The 21,182-nt window shown below is 41.8% G+C and overlaps 1 protein-coding gene across 1 annotated transcript in view; it reads left to right on the forward strand.

The window, feature by feature from the left end:
• Positions 1-21,182, forward strand: part of LOC138667805 (alpha-2-macroglobulin-like) — a 130,487-nt gene that overhangs the window by 58,651 nt on the left and 50,654 nt on the right. Inside the window, exons 18-23 of the mRNA XM_069755896.1 lie at positions 1,691-1,850; positions 4,224-4,449; positions 7,181-7,307; positions 9,507-9,628; positions 12,591-12,648; positions 14,740-14,823. Coding sequence (XP_069611997.1) covers positions 1,691-1,850; positions 4,224-4,449; positions 7,181-7,307; positions 9,507-9,628; positions 12,591-12,648; positions 14,740-14,823 — 777 coding nt within the window. The remainder of the gene's footprint in view (positions 1-1,690; positions 1,851-4,223; positions 4,450-7,180; positions 7,308-9,506; positions 9,629-12,590; positions 12,649-14,739; positions 14,824-21,182) is intronic.

Raw genomic sequence — 21,182 nt, forward strand, 5'->3', positions numbered from 1 at the left:
ATACTAAGTTTGAAAATTGCAAAATTTTAAAAATTTTCGCCATATTTCCGCTTTTTTCATAAATAATCGCAAGTAATATCAAAGAAATGTTACCACTAACATGAAGTACAATATGTCACGAAAAAACAATCTCAGAATCAGCGGGATCCGTTGAAGCGTTTCAGAGTTATAACCTCATAAAGTGACAGTGGTCAGAATTGTAAAAATTGGCTCAGTCATTAAGTACCAAATTGGCTCTGTCACTAAGGGGTTAAAAACATTAAAAAACAACAATGATAACACCACCATCCCTGTACTATAATACATCTATGTGACCCTAGGACATGATACCACAGCAACATAGGCACTCATAATAGAAGTGCAATATGCATGAATAATGTAAACACCAAAAAGTTATCATAAGGTCATAACAATCCAGCCGTAAATAATAAAATAACAATCAATTAAGTCAATATAGTTGGCTGAGTGCACATACCATGGACCCTGGAATGTGGGCGTCCCCACAGGTGTAAGCTCTGTGTCTGAGAAAGCTAAACCAATTGTCCAAAGAAGAGGGTCACATACTGTGGGATTTAGGATGGCTTCCTGTCACAGTATGTGACCCCCCTTCTTTGGACAATTGCTTTATCTTTCTCAGACACCGAGCTTACACCTGCGGGGACCCCCACATTCCAGGGTCCATGGTATGTGCACTCAGCCAACTATATTGACTTAATTGATTGTTATTTTATTATTTACGACTGGATTGTTATGACCTTATGATAACTTTTTGGTGTTTACATTATTCATGCATATTGCACTTCCATTATGAGTGCCTATGTTGCTATGGTATCATGTCCTAGGGTCACATAGATGTATTATTGTACATGGATGGGGGTGTTATCATTGTTGTTTTTAATCATGTTTGTGCTTTGGTGATAATAAAGTAGTTTTTGATATGTTCCATACCTCGGGTGTGCACTTCCTACATACGCATTAGTCTTTCCTCCAGTTATTTCATGTCTTAGAACATCGCCGCAGAATATTAGGGCGGTCCTGAAGAAGTCAAAGGGGTTATCCAGAACTATACTATTTGTTCACTTTGAGTGTAAAAGATGTTCTACTCGCTGCCAGCTCAGACTTGAATCCTCATGCTGGCAATTTCATGGCATTATGTGCACTGATGCTTACGGTATTCAGTTTTTGGATAGCTCTAGTACCTTGTGCAGGGGCTTCAGGAGGGAAAAGAGAGCCTGGGATTGAAAGAGGTAAATGTAAAGAGAAGGTTAGTTAGGGGTCTAAATGTGTAGTTCAGGATTGGCCATTCAATGGGGACGCAGCACCCCCACTGTATAGCTGAAAACCACTACAACAGAAGCCAGAACTACGTGATGTGTGGGATGGCACACACCAGCCTTGCACATTGCTTAGTGGTCCCTAATAACTTTGGAATCTCCCATTCTAGTGAAGAACCTAAGTTCCCGATAATGGTTACTTAGTTGCTGTGTTCATCATTTAGTTCCAACCACTACTGGAGCTGCTTTCTAATGAGCAGTATTCAAATGAATGGAGATAAAGTGCAATACTCGGCTGCTAGAGCTGGTGGCAGTTGATCAGTAAGGGAGTCAAGGGTTGGACTCCAAACAAACTCATATTGATGGCAAATCTGATATCTTGCTTTTTAAAAAATGTTTATGTTTTTATTTCTAAGACAGTGACCATAGTGGACGTAGACGTGGATCTAAAACTGTAACTAAAGTCATATCTTCAGAAAATGATCCACCACCAGAGCCATCGCAACAGCCAGAAGAAACTGAAAAAGTAAGAGCATATTTTCCTGAGACCTGGATTTGGGAACTCGTTGCCCTTGGGTAAGTTGTAGTCTAAAGTCTCTATAGAAATATACTTTTAGTAACATACCCGGTCTGTCTCCCAATAAGTAAACCACACAGACAGTTATTGCTTTATACCTTCTTTGATATTTCTTTAAGTTCAAGGGGTTTTCCAGGCTAGATAAGGGACTGTGCAAGAAAAACTCAATTTGACTAGTTGTACATGATTTTGTAGCTCTGAACTATTCACTTCAACTGATTGCAATAATGTCAATTTACATGCAATCATGAGAAAAACTAAGTACACTCTCCTTGAATTCTGTGGCATTACATATCAGGACATAACAAAAAAAAACCTCATGGTTCTTAGAAGGCCTTAAAATTAGGGAAACACCACATCGGATGAACAGCAACACATGAAAAATTATACTGTGTCATTATTTATTTGCCAAAAACTGGGTCAAAATGCAAAAGCAGTGTGAAAAATTAAGTACACCCTTACTGTTTCCATTGAAATTAAGAGGATAAGAAGCAGCTAAACAAATGCACTTGTTCATCGTGGTGAAGTCAGTAACACCCCCAGCTTTACAGTAGGTAAGAGTGTTTGTGCTCATATGCTGTCTTTGGTTTTCGCCAAACCTAGTGCAGGGCAAATGCCAAACATCTCCACTTTGGCCAGTACAAAGGATATTGCTCCAGAAGTTTTGTGGTTAGTTCAGATGCAACTTTGCATTCAAGCATGTACCTTTATGGATATTCCTGGAGGATCTATTTTCTGAAAAGTGTCCCTTCACATTTCCCTCCCTATACTGCAGGTAGGTGAAAACTTGACATCTTGGCACAACCCTTTAAAAGTGATGCTGAAATGGGTCAGCCTAGGTACATTGACGATTCTGCAGCTGTACTGCAAGCTGCAAATTGCAATGTTCTGCATCTTTCTATCATAACCAGCATTAAATTGTCATCAATTTGCACTAAAATAGCTCTACCGTAAGGACAATCGTGGTGGGCTAGTCTTCATTCCCATCAATAGTCTTTGAGAGCATTAGTGATGAGCGAATATACTCGTTACTCGAGATTTCCTGAGCACGCTGGGGTGTCCTCCTAGTATTTTTTAGTGCCCAGAGATTTAGTTTTTAGCGCCGCAGCTGAATGATTTACATCTGTTATCCAGCATAAGTACATGTGGGGGTTGCCTGGGTGCTAGGGAATCCCCACATGTACTTATGCTGGCTAACAGATGTAAATCATTCAGCTGCAGCAAGAAAAACTAAAACTCTGAGCACTAAAAAACACTCGAAGGACACCCGAGCGTGCTCGGGAAATCTCGAGTAACGAGTATATTCGCTCATCACTAGGTAGTACTTAAATATAGACTGTGCTCTGTAGTTTGTTTTTTAAAAAGAGCTCAGTGCGAGCACAAAGCTCGTAAAAATAAAAACTACAAAATTGCTATCTCACTCTCGAATTGCTTCCTTCATACAGCACAGCGGTTTATTCTGAAATGCCAAACTCCTTTTTCTACTTTAAGAGCACATAACTTAGATCATGTGTTGTCCTTTTTTGGATCACTTTTTGTATATACTAACTACTTTGTACCAGGAACACCTAACAAGTCCCGTCATTTCGACATTCTCTAATGTTCTCTTAACATCTTAAAGTTGATACTCGTAACTTTCGTCAAACAACATAGCAAGTTCACAACTTGCATTGTCACATCAGAAGTCTCGGAGAAGAATAAAATTGTTCTAAAAGCCAGAGAGGACATTATGCATACAGACTCATAAGAGAGCTTGGAGAGAGGGGGCTCCTGGAATAAAAAGAAAAATAAATTCAGGAGAATAAAACATTTTTGTAACATTTGAGGCAAATTCCATTTCTCTAATGTTGACACTTGGAACTCAAATTCATATGCTTGCCTAGTTTTCCTGCTTCCAACACCAAAACTTCAAAAACTGACTGTTGACTTGCTACCTAATATATCCTACCATAAGATAATCTGTCATTCATTTCACCTGTTAGTGGTTTTACTGAATTCTACAGCTTTTTTTAATAACAAATTTAGCTTTTATTCATATGAAACCAAAGAAACTTTTAGACAATGTTAATGGATCTGTGGATTTATATTAAATTATGACATCATGCTAGGATATGTCATTACTTCATGACTGGTAGATGTCTGACCCCAGGGAATCACATTGATCCCATGAATGAAGACATAAAAGCCCCTTCAGTAATGTCTCTGTACATCGCTGTTTTATTTATAATGAGGAATGCTGGGGTTCTTCTTGCTCGAAGCACTATCAGTTAGGACATTGCACTTCGTTATATGCTTCTTCTGATAGGGAAACCCCTTTAAATCAATTGCTACACTATTACTGGAAAATAAGGCAATCTTCTTGTTTAATTTAGAGAATCTGGAAAAATTGACATCCAACATAAGGTTCCGGATACCATCACTGACTGGAATGCAGGAGCCATATGTATGGGACCCAATGGATTTGGTCTTTCTCCTTCATCATCCCTACGGGTTTTCCAACCATTCTTCGTGGATCTTACCCTCCCATACTCTGTTGTCCGTGGAGAGACATTTACCCTCAAAGCTTCAGTCTTTAACTACCTGAAACAATGTATAAAGGTAAATACTTGTACAATGTGTAAGGTATAACTTTTTATCTCCAAGTTTGAGTGCACATGTTGCAGATTTGGTGCATTTTTGTTGGGTTATTTTCTGCGCAGATATGTGACAAAATCTGATGTCAGCAAAGTGAATGACAAAGCTGAACCATTATGCAAACATTGAGTATTTTTGACTTGTAGATTTGGTGCAGAAAATAATCAGTATCAGTTTTCAGGAAGACCTAAGGGACATTTCAAGACCTGGCTCAATCCTGTAAGTGCTGACAATCTGATACTGCTAAAAATTCTCAGATGCAGCGCAAATCTGAGACTCTGGAAATTCCCCAGCCGACATCTCCTAAAAGAGACTTCAATATCCTACATCTGACTCAACTTAGTTATCTAATCAAGAAGATGAGTCCTGACTTCCTCCCAATGATTTAAGGTACCGTCTCACAGTGGCACTTTGGTCGCTACGACGGCACGATCCGTGACGCTCCAGCATCGCTCCAATATCGCTCCAGCGTCGTAGACTTCGGTCACACTTCGCAATGCACGACGCTGGAGCGATAACTTCACGACGTATTTGCGATGTAGAACCTGTTGGTTACTATGCGCACATCGTATACAATATCGTGCACACCTTTGTTACACCATGCGATCATGCCGCCACAGCGGGACACCAGACGATGAAAGAAAGTTTCAAACGATCTGCTACGACGTACGATTCTCAGCGGGGTCCCTGATCGCAGGAGCGTGTCAGACACAGTGAGATCGTAAATATATCGCTGGAACTTACACCTGAATACTACATTTGTTAGCAAATATATTGTGAGCAGCTTGTCTGCCTGACATAGTCTGCCCAGTACATCACATACATGTATTATACAAGTGTGATGCCCATAATTAGCCCAGAATTTAACCAGAAGGGAACTGAAGGTAACTGGCTAGACAGTCACAGAAAACAATGTTTCTGTTTGTTTTCACTCTCACCCCACAAGTCTTCTACTTTCAACAAACCTCCCTAGTCCCTACACCTAATTAAGAAATGGCCATCTCTCCCTCCATCCTCCCCATCCATCTCACTTCCTCTTCAGAAGTGTTCCTCAACATGCAATCGTCAGTCACCAAACACAGACAGCCACCTCATGCCCTCTCCTGCTCCCACCTTCTAACAATTTGGCTGCTCCTCCTCACTGCCATATAAATAATATGAACAGAGCCACATGCAAGTCCAAGGGCGGACAGAAAAGACTCCCAGGCAATACATATATAATCAGAAAAGGAGTCACCAAACTGCTATTAAAGGTATATAAAAATCCATCATTTATTAATAAACATAACAGTAAAATACTAAGATAACATACAGAAAACTCAAAGTCATAATCGGATAATCACGTGAATAACGGACATAGGTAACAGGCACCAAATACCACACCTAGAGTCTACGACTAGAGGTCACAAGTTCACTGACCAAGTTCTCCCATACATGGTAACACATAGACAATCCCTATGAAAGATGTAAGTCTACAGCAGTATATAGGACTGGACCTCACCCATGTTAGTCGTGGTGTGTATATGGCAGCGCCAGCCCCTACGCGCGTTTCACATAGGCTTCTTCGGGGGGCATGTAGCCAAATCAGTTCTCATGCTTCGTCCTGACAAGGGCCAACAGCCCGAAACACTGTGTCTACGAATTGAGATACTGATTTGGCTTTTATCTTAAGTCATATTGCAAAACTCGTTAAAGGGTTGTAGGATCGCTACTACCAACAGGTGGCGCCATAGAGTTCAAGTCCTCTTTTTCTCTGAAGAGGCAATTTGCACACTAACGGAGAATAATTGCAGATCTCACAGAGGGAAACCACATCAACAAATGTCCTCCCAAAAAGCTTCCCCAAATTAAAAGGATACAGTAAAATGTCTAAGTTTCCCAGGGTCTATTTCCAGAGGAAAAAAAGAGACAGGGCTCATAGCAGAGAATAAAGAGGAAACCTCTACCCACATTAAAGAAATTAATGAGGATAAGGAGGTAAAAGATGTTAAAGATGCATCCAACTTGACTTTTACTCACATGTCAATGGGTAACAGGCAGAAATAGTTTTAATTCTCCAGATTTCAACCCATTCTCAATTGGAGTTTTGAATACTTCAGAAATGGAAAGAGTGTGTATTTTTGCTTGATTGTTTAAAAGTGTTAAAATTAATAAAAATGATTGGAACAAAAAATAAATCACTAATTTATCAGATTGTATACTCCAACAATTGCAAAACAAAACTACATGTACCCAATTATGACAGGCTCATTGCAGGAGCTTCTGCTAGGTCAGTTCAACCCAGCCTTTGTTAAAGATTGTTAACAACTAGTGATGAGCGAGTGTGCTCGTTACTTGAGTTTTACGAGCATGTGCGGGGGTTCTCCGAGTATCTTGGACGTGCTCGTAGATTATCTTTGTGTCGCCGCAGCTGTATGATTTGCAGCTGCTAGACAACCTGAACACACGTGGGGATTCCCTAACAAACAGAAACTCCCTGCATGTGTTCAGGTTGTCTAACAGCCACAAATCATGCAGCTGCGGCGACACAAACATAATCTACGAGCATGCCCATGATACTCGGAGAACACCCGAGCATGCTCGGAAAACTCCATTAACGTGCACACTCGCTCATCACTATTAACAACAAAAGCTGAAAACTGGAGCTTTAGTTAGTTGTGTCAGAATGTGTGGTTTTTACACCTTTATTTTTCAGGTGCGCACCACCCTGCAGACCACTGATGAGTTAGAAGAAACGCATTGTGCTGACTGTGAATATAACAGCTGTATCTGTGCGGATGAGAGCAAAACCTTCTACTGGAGCCTAAAAGCCTCTAAACTGGGTATGATTGGGCCTTGTAATCTATGCTTGCTGTGATGTCTTCTCACAACTGACCTACGGATGTATTTCAGCACCTCTCATATGGTTGCAACACTTGCCTTCAAAGCTTTTACAGATCTAAAGTTAGGTCACTGGAGGGTTACACTCTGGCTAGTTGCATTAGATATCAAGTTTGGAATTTATTTTGTCATTGAGTACTTAATCAACTTAAATGGACTCAGTAGGGCAACCTCATGTCCTAATACGGCATATAAACAATGGACATCATAGAGCAGCACCCAATCTGGTTGTCACTTCAGTAATATACAAATCAATTAAATTTAAAAAAAAGTTTGCACTTAATGCAACTTGCTTATGACTAGTCTTCTGGAAGCAGTTTGGGAAGGTTCAGTCCGGGGTCCAGACTTATTCTTTTAAGTCTTGATTTAGATTTCCTGACCGCTCTATATTAGCCTTCTACTATTCTTGGGTATGTGCTGTTGGCTTATGATCCCCAGTTATGCATTATATAACGATGTGTACTGTATCTGGCTTCATTTTTTTGAATATGGAATTTCTCCACTGACAGATCCATTTAAATCAATACAGCGATGAAGCCAGGCACACTACACTGTGCTGCAATGTGCATCCATGGTGAGTGTAAGACAGCCTCTGAGAATTCAAATACCGTAGGCTGGAAGTAACATTGGACACACCGGGGTTATCCGCCAAAACTAGCCTGGCAGGTCTATACACTAGAGTGCCGACTCTTCCTATAAGTGGAAACAACCAGATGACTCTATGCTTGTAATTAAAGGGCGTGCTCTTTTAAAACTTGATATTATTGGTTTGCTGCACCTGAAATAATTTCCTGGGATTTTATCGGAATGTTTTCCTTTTAAAGGGGTTGTCCACTATTCTGATAACCCTTTCTCAATCACTATGTTTCTCCTAATTAAAATAAAAACACTTATGCTCACTTCTGGTGCATGTGCTGTGCCAGCATTGTCGGCACTGGCTCTTTCAGGGCTCAATGTCAAGTGATCCTTGCAGCCAATCAGCGACCATTTCTGCCCTTCTTTGAACACATCTGACATTCCGAGGTAGTGGAAGAGCAGCCGCAGTGCTAACTTCCTCCGGATGTCAGTTTTGTCCAAAGGCGGTAGCATTGAATCGGCCGCTGTTTGGCTGCATAGAACAATACGCGAGCCCCGGGAGGATATGACTATAGCTGTTAATATTTTAATAGGTGGAAGTACAGTATGTGAGAAGGGGTTGCCCCAGTAGTGGACAACCCTTTTAAGCTCCTATTTTCTATTACAAATGTAAATTCTAAACCCAATTGTTACAACTTTAGTTATTCAATTTTGACACACTTTTTTTTGCAACCCTACTTCTAAAAAAGTTGGACAAAAAGAATGCAATGATTTTGAAATCTCTTATAGCCATAGTTTATTCTTAACAGAACATTGAACATATTTCAGAAGGTAAAGGTTAGACATTTTTCAATTCATTTAGTTTGTAAAAATGAACTACTTTAGAAATTGATGGCCGCAACACATCTCAAAAAAGTTGGGACAGCATTAACAAAATGCTGGAAAAGTAATTTGTACTGATCAAAACAGTTGTCGAATCAACATTCAAGTAAGTCATATGACTCTGTATAGAAAAAAGCATGTTAGAGAGGCAGGGTCTCTCAGAAGCAAAGATAGTCAGAGGTTCACCAATCTGTCAACAACTTCATCTTAAAACTGTGGAAAATTTTCAGATAATATATTCCTTAATGTAAAGTTGCAAATACTTATGTAATGAAAAATCCAGCAAAGTCCCCAAACTGTGGAGCAGCGAGAAACCTACATAAGATGAGAGTGGGACAACATTCCACTCCCAAATCTCCAGCAATTGGTCTCTTCAATAACCAGACATTTAAAGACAGTTGTTAAAAAAAAGGATAATACATAATGATTGATATGGCTCTGTCCCAACTTTTTTTTAGATGTTTTGCTGCCATCAATTTTAAAATGAGTTCACTTCTTCAAGTGAAATTGAAAAATGTCCAACATTGAACTTCTGATCTGTGTTCTACGTGCTGCTGCGAGTAAAATATGGCTATAAAATATTTACAAATCATTGCATTCTTGTTTTCTTTAAATTTTAGCCAGCATCCCAAAGTTTTTAGAAATGGCATTGTACACAATTTACTATATGAATCCCATTTCAGGAGATGTGAACATTACTGTAAAGACAGAAGCTCTCGACACAGAAGAATTTTGTGGAAATGAGATCCCGGTTGTTCCTAAACAAGGCAAAACTGACACCATTGTAAAGACAGTACTAGTACAGGTAAGTGTAGAAAATGAGTTTAAAAATAATTAAATTATTTCTACTATACTATTTTGTGCATTTGATCTAGATTTTCCTTTACTGGGTTTAAGATTTAGTTCTTTAGTCCTGCATTTTATTAATCTAGCCCTGGAGGATTGTCTTGTTAGTGACCCCTTTGCTCCCATCAGCAAATACCCTGCCAGACGCCTTGAGCTTTGCTCCTGTTTACTCTATTTTAGCAATGGGAATTTTTTTTTTTATAATGTTCAAGTACCTTGTTTATATTTAAAGGGAGTCTAAAGATTTGCTTAATATCTAAATAAAAATCAACTTTTATTTTATATGAACATGAGGACACTTTGGTGCACCCTTGACATGGTCTATGCCTTTGTGCATCATCACGCCCTCCTAATTGCATAATAAAGTCGGTACCTTACATTAGTTGTCTTGTTTCTAATGCTCAGACCGAATACTGTGTCTTCTGTCTGCGCCTGCGCACTGACACTGTATGGTCGAGACAGCATGCTAATAGTGTCAATGTGGGCATGCACACGATGGCTGCAGGCACATACTATCTCCTTGGATGAGAAATTAGAGTGCACCCAACCATTGTGTGGAGAAGCCTTGATCATCCAGTGTCAGTGGGCAGGTGCAGACAGGAGACAGTGTTTGCTCTGGGCAATAAAGACAAATCAATCAATGTAGGGTACCAGCTTTATTATGCAAATAGGAGGGCGTGACGGTGCATCAAGGCATAGGCCACACCAAGGGTGCGCCGAAACAACTTAATTTGCATATCAAATAACATTTTATTTTTAAGTAAATAAATCAATCAATCTATACTTGCCTAATATAATATAAATAGGGGCTAGGTGCCCATTATGAATGTTTAGACAGCTTTAATTGCCATTTCAGGGGTAAAAGACATCCTTTGTTTGAAAAATATTCTAGATTTTAGTCAAGATGAACATATATAAATAGTTAACTAAAGAAATGCTAAGAATAATATCATTACTAGTAAAAAATATATACAATACCAATGCATACCACAGTATTTTACCATCCAGTATACCTTTGTAAGGAGAGCAATGCATGATAGAAGACAATAAGACCATGTTCAGAGTGGGAAGATTTGTTGCTGATTTCCAGTTGGAATTCTGTCTTGAAACTCTATTATAAAAAATGAAAATACTATATATATAGGGAGGAAAAAAAGTGCAACTTCCACGGTAACTTTCAGGGCATACTGTAGATTCCATAGCATGCTTATTATCTTGCAAAATTGTCAATGGAGTTTTACTCTGAGTTTAAATACCTGACAAATCTGCAGTGAAATCTGTAGCAAAAATTGCATTTACCAAGTGCATTTTTTTTTATTGATTAGCGGCAGAATGACAGAAAAACTCTTAAAAAAACTTCTGTTGTGTTTGAACTTACCAATAAAAGAGTTGGTTTCTTTATATGATAGAAGTGGGAATGACTCTTTTATAAACGCTGATGTGGCGGTATGACCCTTGGTATCAGTATTGTTCCTCCACTCAAGAATGGTACAATGAATGCAGCTATACACAGGAAACCCTTCAACAACTTTACTCACAATCGTGTACTTGAGGGTTACAGTCTTTCATGAGCCAACACACTTGAACAGTTTGCATTACAATATTGATCTCGCACATGAGAAAACATAACTTCTGCTTGCCTCAGATTGCAGGCAATTTCCTCAGCAGCTCCTCCTTCACACTGGCTCAGTGTCTCTGTCTCTCACATTGTAGCCCAACACATCCACATTGTTGGTCATATCCCCTCCTCACAGTCACCTGTCTTGGCAGTAATGTCCTGCAGTAGCTCTTGTTTGGCAGTTTGCACATTCTTGCAGAATACATTTTTAGTTATCATGTATCTGTCCCTCATAGACAGGCACTAGTGATGAGCGAATATACTCATTACTCAAGATTTCCCGCGCATGCTCGGGGGTCCTCTGAGTATTTGTATGTGCTCAGAGATTTAGTTTTCCTCACCTCAGCTGAATGATTTACATCTGTTAGCCAGCTTGATTGCATGCGGGGATTCCCTAGCAACCAGGCAACCCCCACATATACTTATGCTGGCTAATAGCTGTAAATCATTCAGATGCGGCGATGAAAACTGAATCTCCGAACACTAAAAAATACTCGGAGGACCCCCGAGCGTGCTCGAGAAATCTCGAGTAACGAGTATATTCGCTCATCACTAACAGGCACCAGTCCCTGGGTTATTGTGACGTGACAATCCTCTTCACACACTTTGGCATCAGCACTTAGACTTCTCTGTTTTGACAATTTTGCTCCCTTTTGCTTTGCAGATCTTTGCCCTATGAACAGATTCACTCCTCACTTACAGTAATAAGACTCTAAAGACTCATAGATCCCCTTAGCTGTGACAATTCTTGCCCTTTCTTGGGAACCGTGATACTCCAGCTAGCTGGACAGGTGTTCTTAACCTGGGACATACTATATCAACAGGGTGGAGGTCATTACATGTTCCCCTTTTACTCTCCCAAAAGCCCTAGGTTAGCACATATTAATAAAGCATGCTGCTCATACCTACTTGCTAGCTAGCATTAAATATAGCATCATTGTGCAAACTCAACTGAAATGCCATTTATTCTGAAAAGCAAGCAATAGTACATTACTGGAGGTATACAGCAGGTGCAGTATAACATGTTATATCATGTGGCATTAGGCATCACATATAATAGCATAAAAAAGATACCGTATTTGCATAAAGAAAATGCAACATAGGTAGCTAGTTGGTATTTTAGCTGCAGCAGGTTCAATAGGGAATTTTGATAGGGTCAATAGCTACGAATAATTGTTTATGAGCCCTGTGCAGTTCCCAACATAACAGACTCAGACCCATGCTTAACCCTCTTTCATACAGATCTAAAATTGTAATAATGTCCATTATGCTGAATTATTTAATAACTTATTGGTATTCTTAGCCTGGAGGTGTCCTGGAAAAGAAATCACACAGCTCTCTAATCTGCATCAAAGAAGAAGGTAAGAACACATTTTATTACCTAGTGATGCTTTGGGGGAGATTTATGGAGCAAAGTGTAAAATAATTCTGGTGAAAATTACTCTGAAAAACGAAACACTAAAAATAGAGTAAAGAAAATGTGGTAAAGTTATTTCTCCCTTTTTAAAAGTGTCTTAGAAAGGGGTGTACTATAGAGAAGTTGCAAAAGGTGCAATAAGTATTAAGTAGTGATGAGCGAGTATACTCGTTGCTTGGGTTTGCCCGAGCACGCTCGGGTGGTCTCCGCGTATTTGTGACTGCTCAGAGATTTAGTATTTGTCGGCATAGCTGCATGATTTACGGCTGCTAGCCAGGCTGAGTACATGTGGGGGTTGCCTGGTTGCTAGGGAATCCCCACATGTATTCAGCCTGTCTAGCAGCCGTAAATCAAGCAGCTGTGTCAACAAAAACTAAACCTCCGAGCATTAACAAACACTCTGAGACCACCAGAGCATGCTTAGGAAAACCCGAGCAACAAGTATACTCGCTCATCACTAGTATTAAGATTATGAGTTGGCATAGCAAACCTCGAAATTACTTAAAATAATACATTCATTTATATTTTGTAGGCTAGTGCTCCTTGGCGACATGGGTTGTGCGACACTGAAATCGCAGTGACACATTGCAACTTTGGATGTGATGATTTCCCATTATGTCACATTGCGACTTGCAAAATGCTGTGACAGAATCGCATATGGTTCCAAAAGTGTTGGATTATCGGTCTCTAATTGCAAGTCGCACGCGACACACTTGCCGTAGTCATGTCTGTGAGTTGCAGCAAGCAGCTTGCATGTGACTTATCTGCTTGGCTGTTTTATTTAGAGCAAAATCAGAGTGCTAAAATACACATGCAACAGCAAGCTGCACAGATCTTTTTATCACGCAACTTTTCAGAAAACTGCAATCATGCAACGCACGTCGCCATGTAGCCCCAAGCCAAGCTTTGACTTACATTTCTGGCTTTCAAATCAGTCTTTCTACTTCTTAACAACTTCCATATACAGCATATTTTTATAATAATTAGCAGATTATTCAAATGTTAATTAGCTTAGAAAAAGAAAACTCAGGTGAGAAAATAATCATTATTATATTTGTGAATTCCCACCTGTAACCCTGACGCTTGATCTCACGGTTGTCAATTTTAAGGTCTTGTGTAAAAATCTGCTTCTGTTTCATGAGGTTCTACCAGCAAATCCTCTTATTCTGTATTTGGCTATTGTCTCTGTATATTAATTATTAACCAGATTGTTTCTTGTTTCTTGTATATGATGTAAGGCTGTTAACAACTATATCACTGTCTGTGACGTGTACGCTACTGCGCATGGTGCAGCCTGTAGCCTCCCCCATGTCTTACTTTAGGCTGGTATTTGTTGCTCTCCAGTATCCTGCCCACATTTAGGAGTAATCTTTGGAAATTTAGCTCCTGTCTCATATGATCTAAGAAAAAAATTAAGGGACAGAACTATTGCCCCTGCCTCCAGTCATCTTTGCAAGTTAGAAGTGATATCCAGGGAATAGACAGAAACTATTATGTGCCTGCTGTCTTTATGGATCTCAATGTGAATAATTATAGTCTTCTAGCAAATTATTTGTCAATTGTTAATGGGTTTCAATTATATTCACCTTATTCATTCCCTTCTTCTCCTCTTCTTATACTGCAAAGGTCTCGGTGCTTATTAATTTCAACATGTCACTGCTGTGGCCAGTAATTGGCATATTTCCATTTCAGAGCAAAAGGATACACACAGCCAATGATTGGCTGCAGTGGTTACATGATTGCCCAACATGGCAGTTTTAGAAGAGCTGTTCCAGGACATTTTAAGGATATATATATATATATATATATATATATATATATACATATATATATATACCTATATATATATATATATATATATATATATATATATATATATATCGGTATATATCGGTATATTAATTTTTTTTCATTTGGGTGAACATGTTGGGTGGGCTTACAAAAACAAAAAAATCAGATGTTACGATGCGTTTTAAGCTTTTGATATGTAATTTTTAGTTGTTAATGTTGTACTATAAATCCTTTTATATTTCAGACCAATCTAAAGTAGAGGATATATATTTGAGGATCCCAGATAATATTCTGGAGGATTCTGCAAGAGCCCATATAACAGTGTTGGGTAAGATGAACAGTGTATGAATCTCCTTAACCGGAAGCCATCGGAAAGATCTTGGACCCATGTCGGCACAAAGTGCCCCTAATCCTCCTACTATATCTATTAGCCCAAATCGTTTACAGTATTTTCTAGGTACCTGAGGCAGTTAGATGAGTTTTGTCAGTTATATGTAAATCAAGCTCAATAATCTGTAGCATAGCTGGTTTGGCCATGATTAAATTCCAGCTCTGCTGTGTTTGATTAAAGCACCTGCAGTGTTTCTCTAAGAAGTAGGAAGTAGGTTCATTGTGTGCAGTCTCCTGTAGGAGTGTCCTTCTGTTGAATTAATCAGAGGCGAATGTGTTAGCTGGTGAATGCACAGACCTTCTGCACTAGAATGGATGTGTCTTGGAGCTGAAGAGAGAGCCAGGCCAGAATCCTTCTGAAGAGTCTGCACAGGCCGTTTGCCAAGAAGCGCAAGTATCAGTGGTTACTATAGACAATAGCTGTTTTGCTTGACCAAGCTGTGGCTAGCTCATTCGTGTATGAATAGCCAGGGCCTGGACAAGGCTAGGGATTTATACTTATGATTTTATTTTGGTGTTACGCAACCTGTAGAAAGCAATAAAAATTGCTCATGTTTGGACCACATTGCCTGTGTGAATGCAGCATAAGGCCTGATGCCTACTGTATAAATGAGACGTTTTGCAAATTTCCAAAATACTTTTGGACTAGAGTTGAGCGACCTTGACCTTTTTAGAGTCGAGCCGGGTTTCGCGAAACCCGACTAACTCAAAAGTCGGGTCGAGTGAAATCGGCCGATTATGACGTAAAGTCGGGATCGACCGAAACACGAAACCCAATGCAAGTCAATGGGGCAGCATAGTCGGCAGTGAGTGGGGGCCAGGAAAACACCTAGAGTGCCCATTTTAATGCCAAAACCATCCATTCTTCTTAATTAAGCTTGTCAAGCGTAATTTACCTTATAATAATTGGAAGGCATTTGAAATTGGGGTTCATTTGGCTAAAGTTGTGGTGGGTAGGGCTGGTTCAAGTAATTAGTGGGCCCAGGAAATCTGGACCACGTCATGGCAGTGGAGCAGGGAGAGGTAAGTATTTCAGCTTTGCAAGTGCTGTGAACCTGAGCAAGCAGGGGGGGCCCACTCGTTGGCATTGGCACTGGCACAGGGCCCCTCAAAGTACAGCGGTGTGTTTGCACGGCGGGGGCGCCTCCCACCGGCAGCAACACTTTTGCGTACCATGAGAGGCCCTGTGCCAGTGACGTCGCCAACTAGTATTCCTCCCCCCACCTGATGAAGGAACCTGCACTTTCATCTGCACCTTCCTCTTTGTCCCCGTGTAACGTGGTATGGTATGCGGGAAGGGGGACCTGACTTTCAGCAGGGTCACAATCTTGCAGTGTAGCGTGCACGGGAAATGTTGCGTTATGGGTCAATGTACCAGCAGACTCATCTATCACTGGCTGGGCAATGGGCAGGATGAGGAGGAAACACAGATATAGGCCCAAAGAATAAAGTGGGCTAAATGCAGTTCAAAATTGGTAACACAGGAGTAACCAGGGGGCATTGCAGTGGAGGACAACTGGAATGAGAGGCTGACACAGAGAGTAGGCCCAAATCAGTAAGTAGTCGAAATGCAGTTCAAAATTGGCAACAGTAGTAAACAGGCGGCACAGCTTTGTTCAGTGGAGGAGAACAGCAAGGAGTGGCAGACACCGATAGTAGGCCCCAACCCAACTAGTAGGCCAAATGCAGTCTAACATTAACAACTACTTAACGAGCGCCTGAAAACGGAATTTCAGGACAGGAAACCAGGAGAACAGCAAGGAGCGGCAGACACCGATAGTAGGCCCCAAACCAACTAGTACGCCAAATGCAGTTGTTCCGTTTAACCACAATTTAATGAGAGCCTGAAGATAGAAGTTCAGGAAAGGCAACCTGGAGAACACCTTGGAGTGGAACACACCATCTCTCTACACCCCATACCCAATTTGTAGGTCTAATGCAGCGTAGTTTCCAACAACTACTAAACGAGAGCATGATGATCGAAGCATTGGCGAGGAAACCTGGGGAACACCTTGGAGTGGAACACACCATCTCTCTACACCCCATACCCAATTTGTAGGCCTAATACAGCGTAGTTTCCAACAACTACTAAACGAGAGCATGATGATCGAAGCATTGGCGAGGAAACCTGGGGAACACCTTGGAGTGGAACACACCATCTCTCTACAGTGGAACACACCATCTCTCTACACCCCATGCCCAATTTGTAGGCCTAATGCAGCGTAGTTTCCAACAACTACTAAACGAGAGCCGGAAGATCGAAGCTCAGGAAAGGCAACCTGGAGAACACCTTGGAGTGGAACACACCATCTCTCTACACCCCATACCCAATTTGTAGGCCCAATGCAGCGTAGTTTCCAACAACTACTAAACGAGAGCCGGAAGATCGAAGCAATGGAGAGGAAACCTGGGGAACACCTTGGAGTGTAACACACCATCTCTCTACACCCCATACCCAATTTGTAGGCCTAATGCAGCGCAGTTTCCAACAACTACTAAACGAGAGCATGAAGATCAAAGCAATGGAGAGGAAACCTGGGGAACACCTTGGAGTGGAACACACCATCTCTCTACACCCCATACCCAATTTGTAGGCCTAATGCAGCGTAGTTTCCAACAACTACTAAACGAGAGCATGATGATCGAAGCATTGGTGAGGAAACCTGGGGAACACCTTGGAGTGGAACACACCATCTCTCTACAGTGGAACACACCATCTCTCTACACCCCATACCCAATTTGTAGGCCTAATGCAGCGTAGTTTCCAACAACTACTAAACGAGAGCCGGAAGATCGAAGCAATGGAGAGGAAACCTGGGGAACACCTTGGAGTGTAACACACCATCTCTCTACACCCCATACCCAATTTGTAGGCCTAATGCAGCGTAGTTTCCAACAACTACTAAACGAGAGCCGGAAGATCGAAGCAATGGAGAGGAAACCTGGGGAACACCTTGGAGTGTAACACACCATCTCTCTACACCCCATACCCAATTTGTAGGCCTAATGCAGCGTAGTTTCCAACAACTACTAAACGAGAGCATGAAGATCGAAGCAATGGAGAGGAAACCTGGGGAACACCTTGGAGTGGAAGACACCATCTCTCTACACCCCATACCCAATTTGTAGGCCTAATGCAGCGTAGTTTCCAACAACTACTAAACGAGAGCATGATGATCGAAGCATTGGCGAGGAAACCTGGGGAACACCTTGGAGTGGAACACACCATCTCTCTTCAGTGGAACACACCATCTCTCTACACCCCATACCCAATTTGTAGGCCCAATGCAGCGTAGTCTCCAACAACTACTAAACGAGAGCCGGAAGATCGAAGCTCAGGAAAGGCAACCTGGGGAACACCTTGGAGTGTAACAAACCCTCTCTCTACACCACGGAAGGGCTGATTCTTAGGAAGGAAGGCTGTCGGAAAGAAGCAGGGCGCGTCCGAGGGTGATTATATTCTTGTTAGGTATATACTCACCCTCGGACGCGCCCTGCTTCTTTATTTGTAATGAATGTTTATTTGCAATGTGGTTTTGACTTACTCTATTTTTTTGGTAAATAATGATTTTATTATTTTCATTGTTTTGCATCTTCTTGGCAATAATATAAAGAAGACGCGACAGGACAACACTCGATGGATGCCATATCTGTGTTTAAAATTGAAAAAACCTTTCAGTTAACTACTTGCAGGAGAAAGTTATTGTAGCTGGTGGCCATTTTTAGTACTGTACCAGATTTTTGTTGTATGTGTTTGTTTTTAATGTTAAAATGTCTGCATTTGATATCTCTCCAGTATTTTCTTTTTTATAAGCAAAATACTTATTTTTATATTTTCTGATGTTGGTTCCAGGGGTACACGGGCAGCAGTGGTGTGGTCAGTGGAGGACTAGTGGAAGGAGTGACCGCAGACAGGCATCGAAGGCCTAAAATAATAACACATGGCTGTAGGCAATTTTAAATTGGTTCCAGGGGTACACGGGCAGCAGTGGTGTGGTCAGTGGAGGCCTAGTGGAAGGAGTGACCACAGACAGGCATCGAAGGCCTAAAATAATAACACATGGCTGTAGGCAATTTTAAATTGGTTCCAGGGGTACACGGGCAGCAGTGGTGTGGTCAGTGGAGGCCTAGTGGAAGGAGTGACCGCAGACAGGCATCGAAGGCCTAAAATAATAACACATGGCTGTAGGCAATTTTAAATTGGTTCCAGGGGTACACGGGCAGCAGTGGTGTGGTCAGTGGAGGCCTAGTGGAAGGAGTGACCGCAGACAGGCATCGAAGGCCTAAAATAATAACACATGGCTGTAGGCAATTTTAAATTGGTTCCAGGGGTACACGGGCAGCAGTGGTGTGGTCAGTGGAGGCCTAGTGGAAGGAGTGACCGCAGACAGGCATCGAAGGCCTAAAATAATAACACATGGCTGTAGGCAATTTTAAATTGGTTCCAGGGGTACACGGGCAGCAGTGGTGTGGTCAGTGGAGGCCTAGTGGAAGGAGTGACCGCAGACAGGCATCGAAGGCCTAAAATAATAACACATGGCTGTAGGCAATTTTAAATTGGTTCCAGGGGTACACGGGCAGCAGTGGTGTGGTCAGTGGAGGCCTAGTGGAAGGAGGGACCGCAGACAGGCTTCGAAGCCCTAACATAATAAATTGGGCTGGCTGTAGGCAATTTTAAATTGGTTCCAGGGGTACACGGGCAGCAGTGGTGTGGTCAGTGGAGGCCTAGTGGAAGGAGTGACCACAGACAGGCATCGAAGGCCTAACATAACAAAAATGTCAATACAATGGTATTGTCAGTGGCAGGCATTGAAGGATGTCAGCGCATAGACTAAACATTGGTGGAGCTGTGAGATAATTTTGCAAGTGGTAGAGCACTGTTTGAGCTGGGGGGGGAACTGTCTTGTGGCCGGCGGTACAGGCCCAGGGCCCCTTATATTACAACGGTGTGTCTGACGTTGGGTGCGCACCACCACCGCCAGAGACACTTTATTGTACTAGGAGGGACCGAGTGGCAGTGCCGTTGACCAAAAGCGGGCTCACCCACCTCTTCAGACAAACTGCACTCTCACGGGTGCTGTCGCCAAGTGTCGATACCACGGCCCCGTGTGGGGAGTTTGGCCATTTAGTGAGGTGTAAACATGTCGTATGCTGGACAATCAGGTGCAGAAAATTACGAGATTGGAAAAGGCATTCAGAATAGTCCACAGGCAAGACCTTTTCATAGGAAAGCTAGGTGTCAGCCGGGCAAGGTGGGGCAAAAGATTTCGAAATCCAGTTGTGGTTCATTTTAATGAAGGTTAGATCATCTACATTTTGGGTAGCCAGACGAGTCCTTTTTTCTGTTAGTATTGAACCTGCAGCACTGAATACTCTTTCTGATAGGACACTAGCTGCCAGGCAAGCAAGCTCCTGCAATGCATATTCTGCCAATTCTGGCCAAGTGTCTAATTTTGATGCGCAGTAATCAAATGGGAATGACGGTTGAGGGAGAACATCGATAAGGGATGAAAAATAGTTTGTAACCATACTGGACAAATGTTGTCTCCTGTCACTTTGAATTGATGCTGCAGTACCTGTCCTGTCTGCGGTCATAGCAAAATCACTCCACAACCTGGGCAGAAAACCCCTCTGGCCAACGCCACTTCTGATTTCTGCCCCTCTAACTCCTCTGGTCTGCTGGCCCCTGCAGCTCGTGTGAGAACGATCACGGGCGCTGTGTGCAGGGAATGCCAGAAGCAAACGGTCAACAAGAGTTGATTGTTTGGTTGCTAATATTAGTTCCAAGTTCTCATGTGGCATTATATTTTGCAATTTGCCTTTATAGCGAGGATCAAGGAGGCAGGCCAACCAGTAATCGTCATCATTCATCATTTTAGTTATGCGTGTGTCCCTTTTGAGGATACGTAAGGCATAATCCGCCATGTGGGCCAAAGTTCCAGTTCTCAAATCTGCGGTTGTGCTTGGTTGAGGGGCAGTTTCAGGCAAATCCACGTCACTTGTGTCCCTCAAAAAACCAGAACCCGGCCTTGCCGCGCCACCAATTTCCAGTGGCCCCGGAAAAGCTTCCTCATTAAAAATATAATCATCCCCATCATCCTCCTCGTCCTCCTCCTCCTCTTCGCCCGCTACCTCGTCCTGTACACTGCCCTGGCCAGACAATGGCTGACTGTCATCAAGGCTTTCCTCTTCCTCAGCTGCAGACGCCTGATCCTTTATGTGCGTCAAACTTTGCATCAGCAGACGCATTAGGGGGATGCTCATGCTTATTATGGCGTTGTCTGCACTAACCAGCCG

The sequence above is a fragment of the Ranitomeya imitator genome, chromosome 2, assembly GCF_032444005.1.
Source record: "Ranitomeya imitator isolate aRanImi1 chromosome 2, aRanImi1.pri, whole genome shotgun sequence".
NCBI classification, from domain to species: domain Eukaryota; kingdom Metazoa; phylum Chordata; class Amphibia; order Anura; family Dendrobatidae; genus Ranitomeya; species Ranitomeya imitator.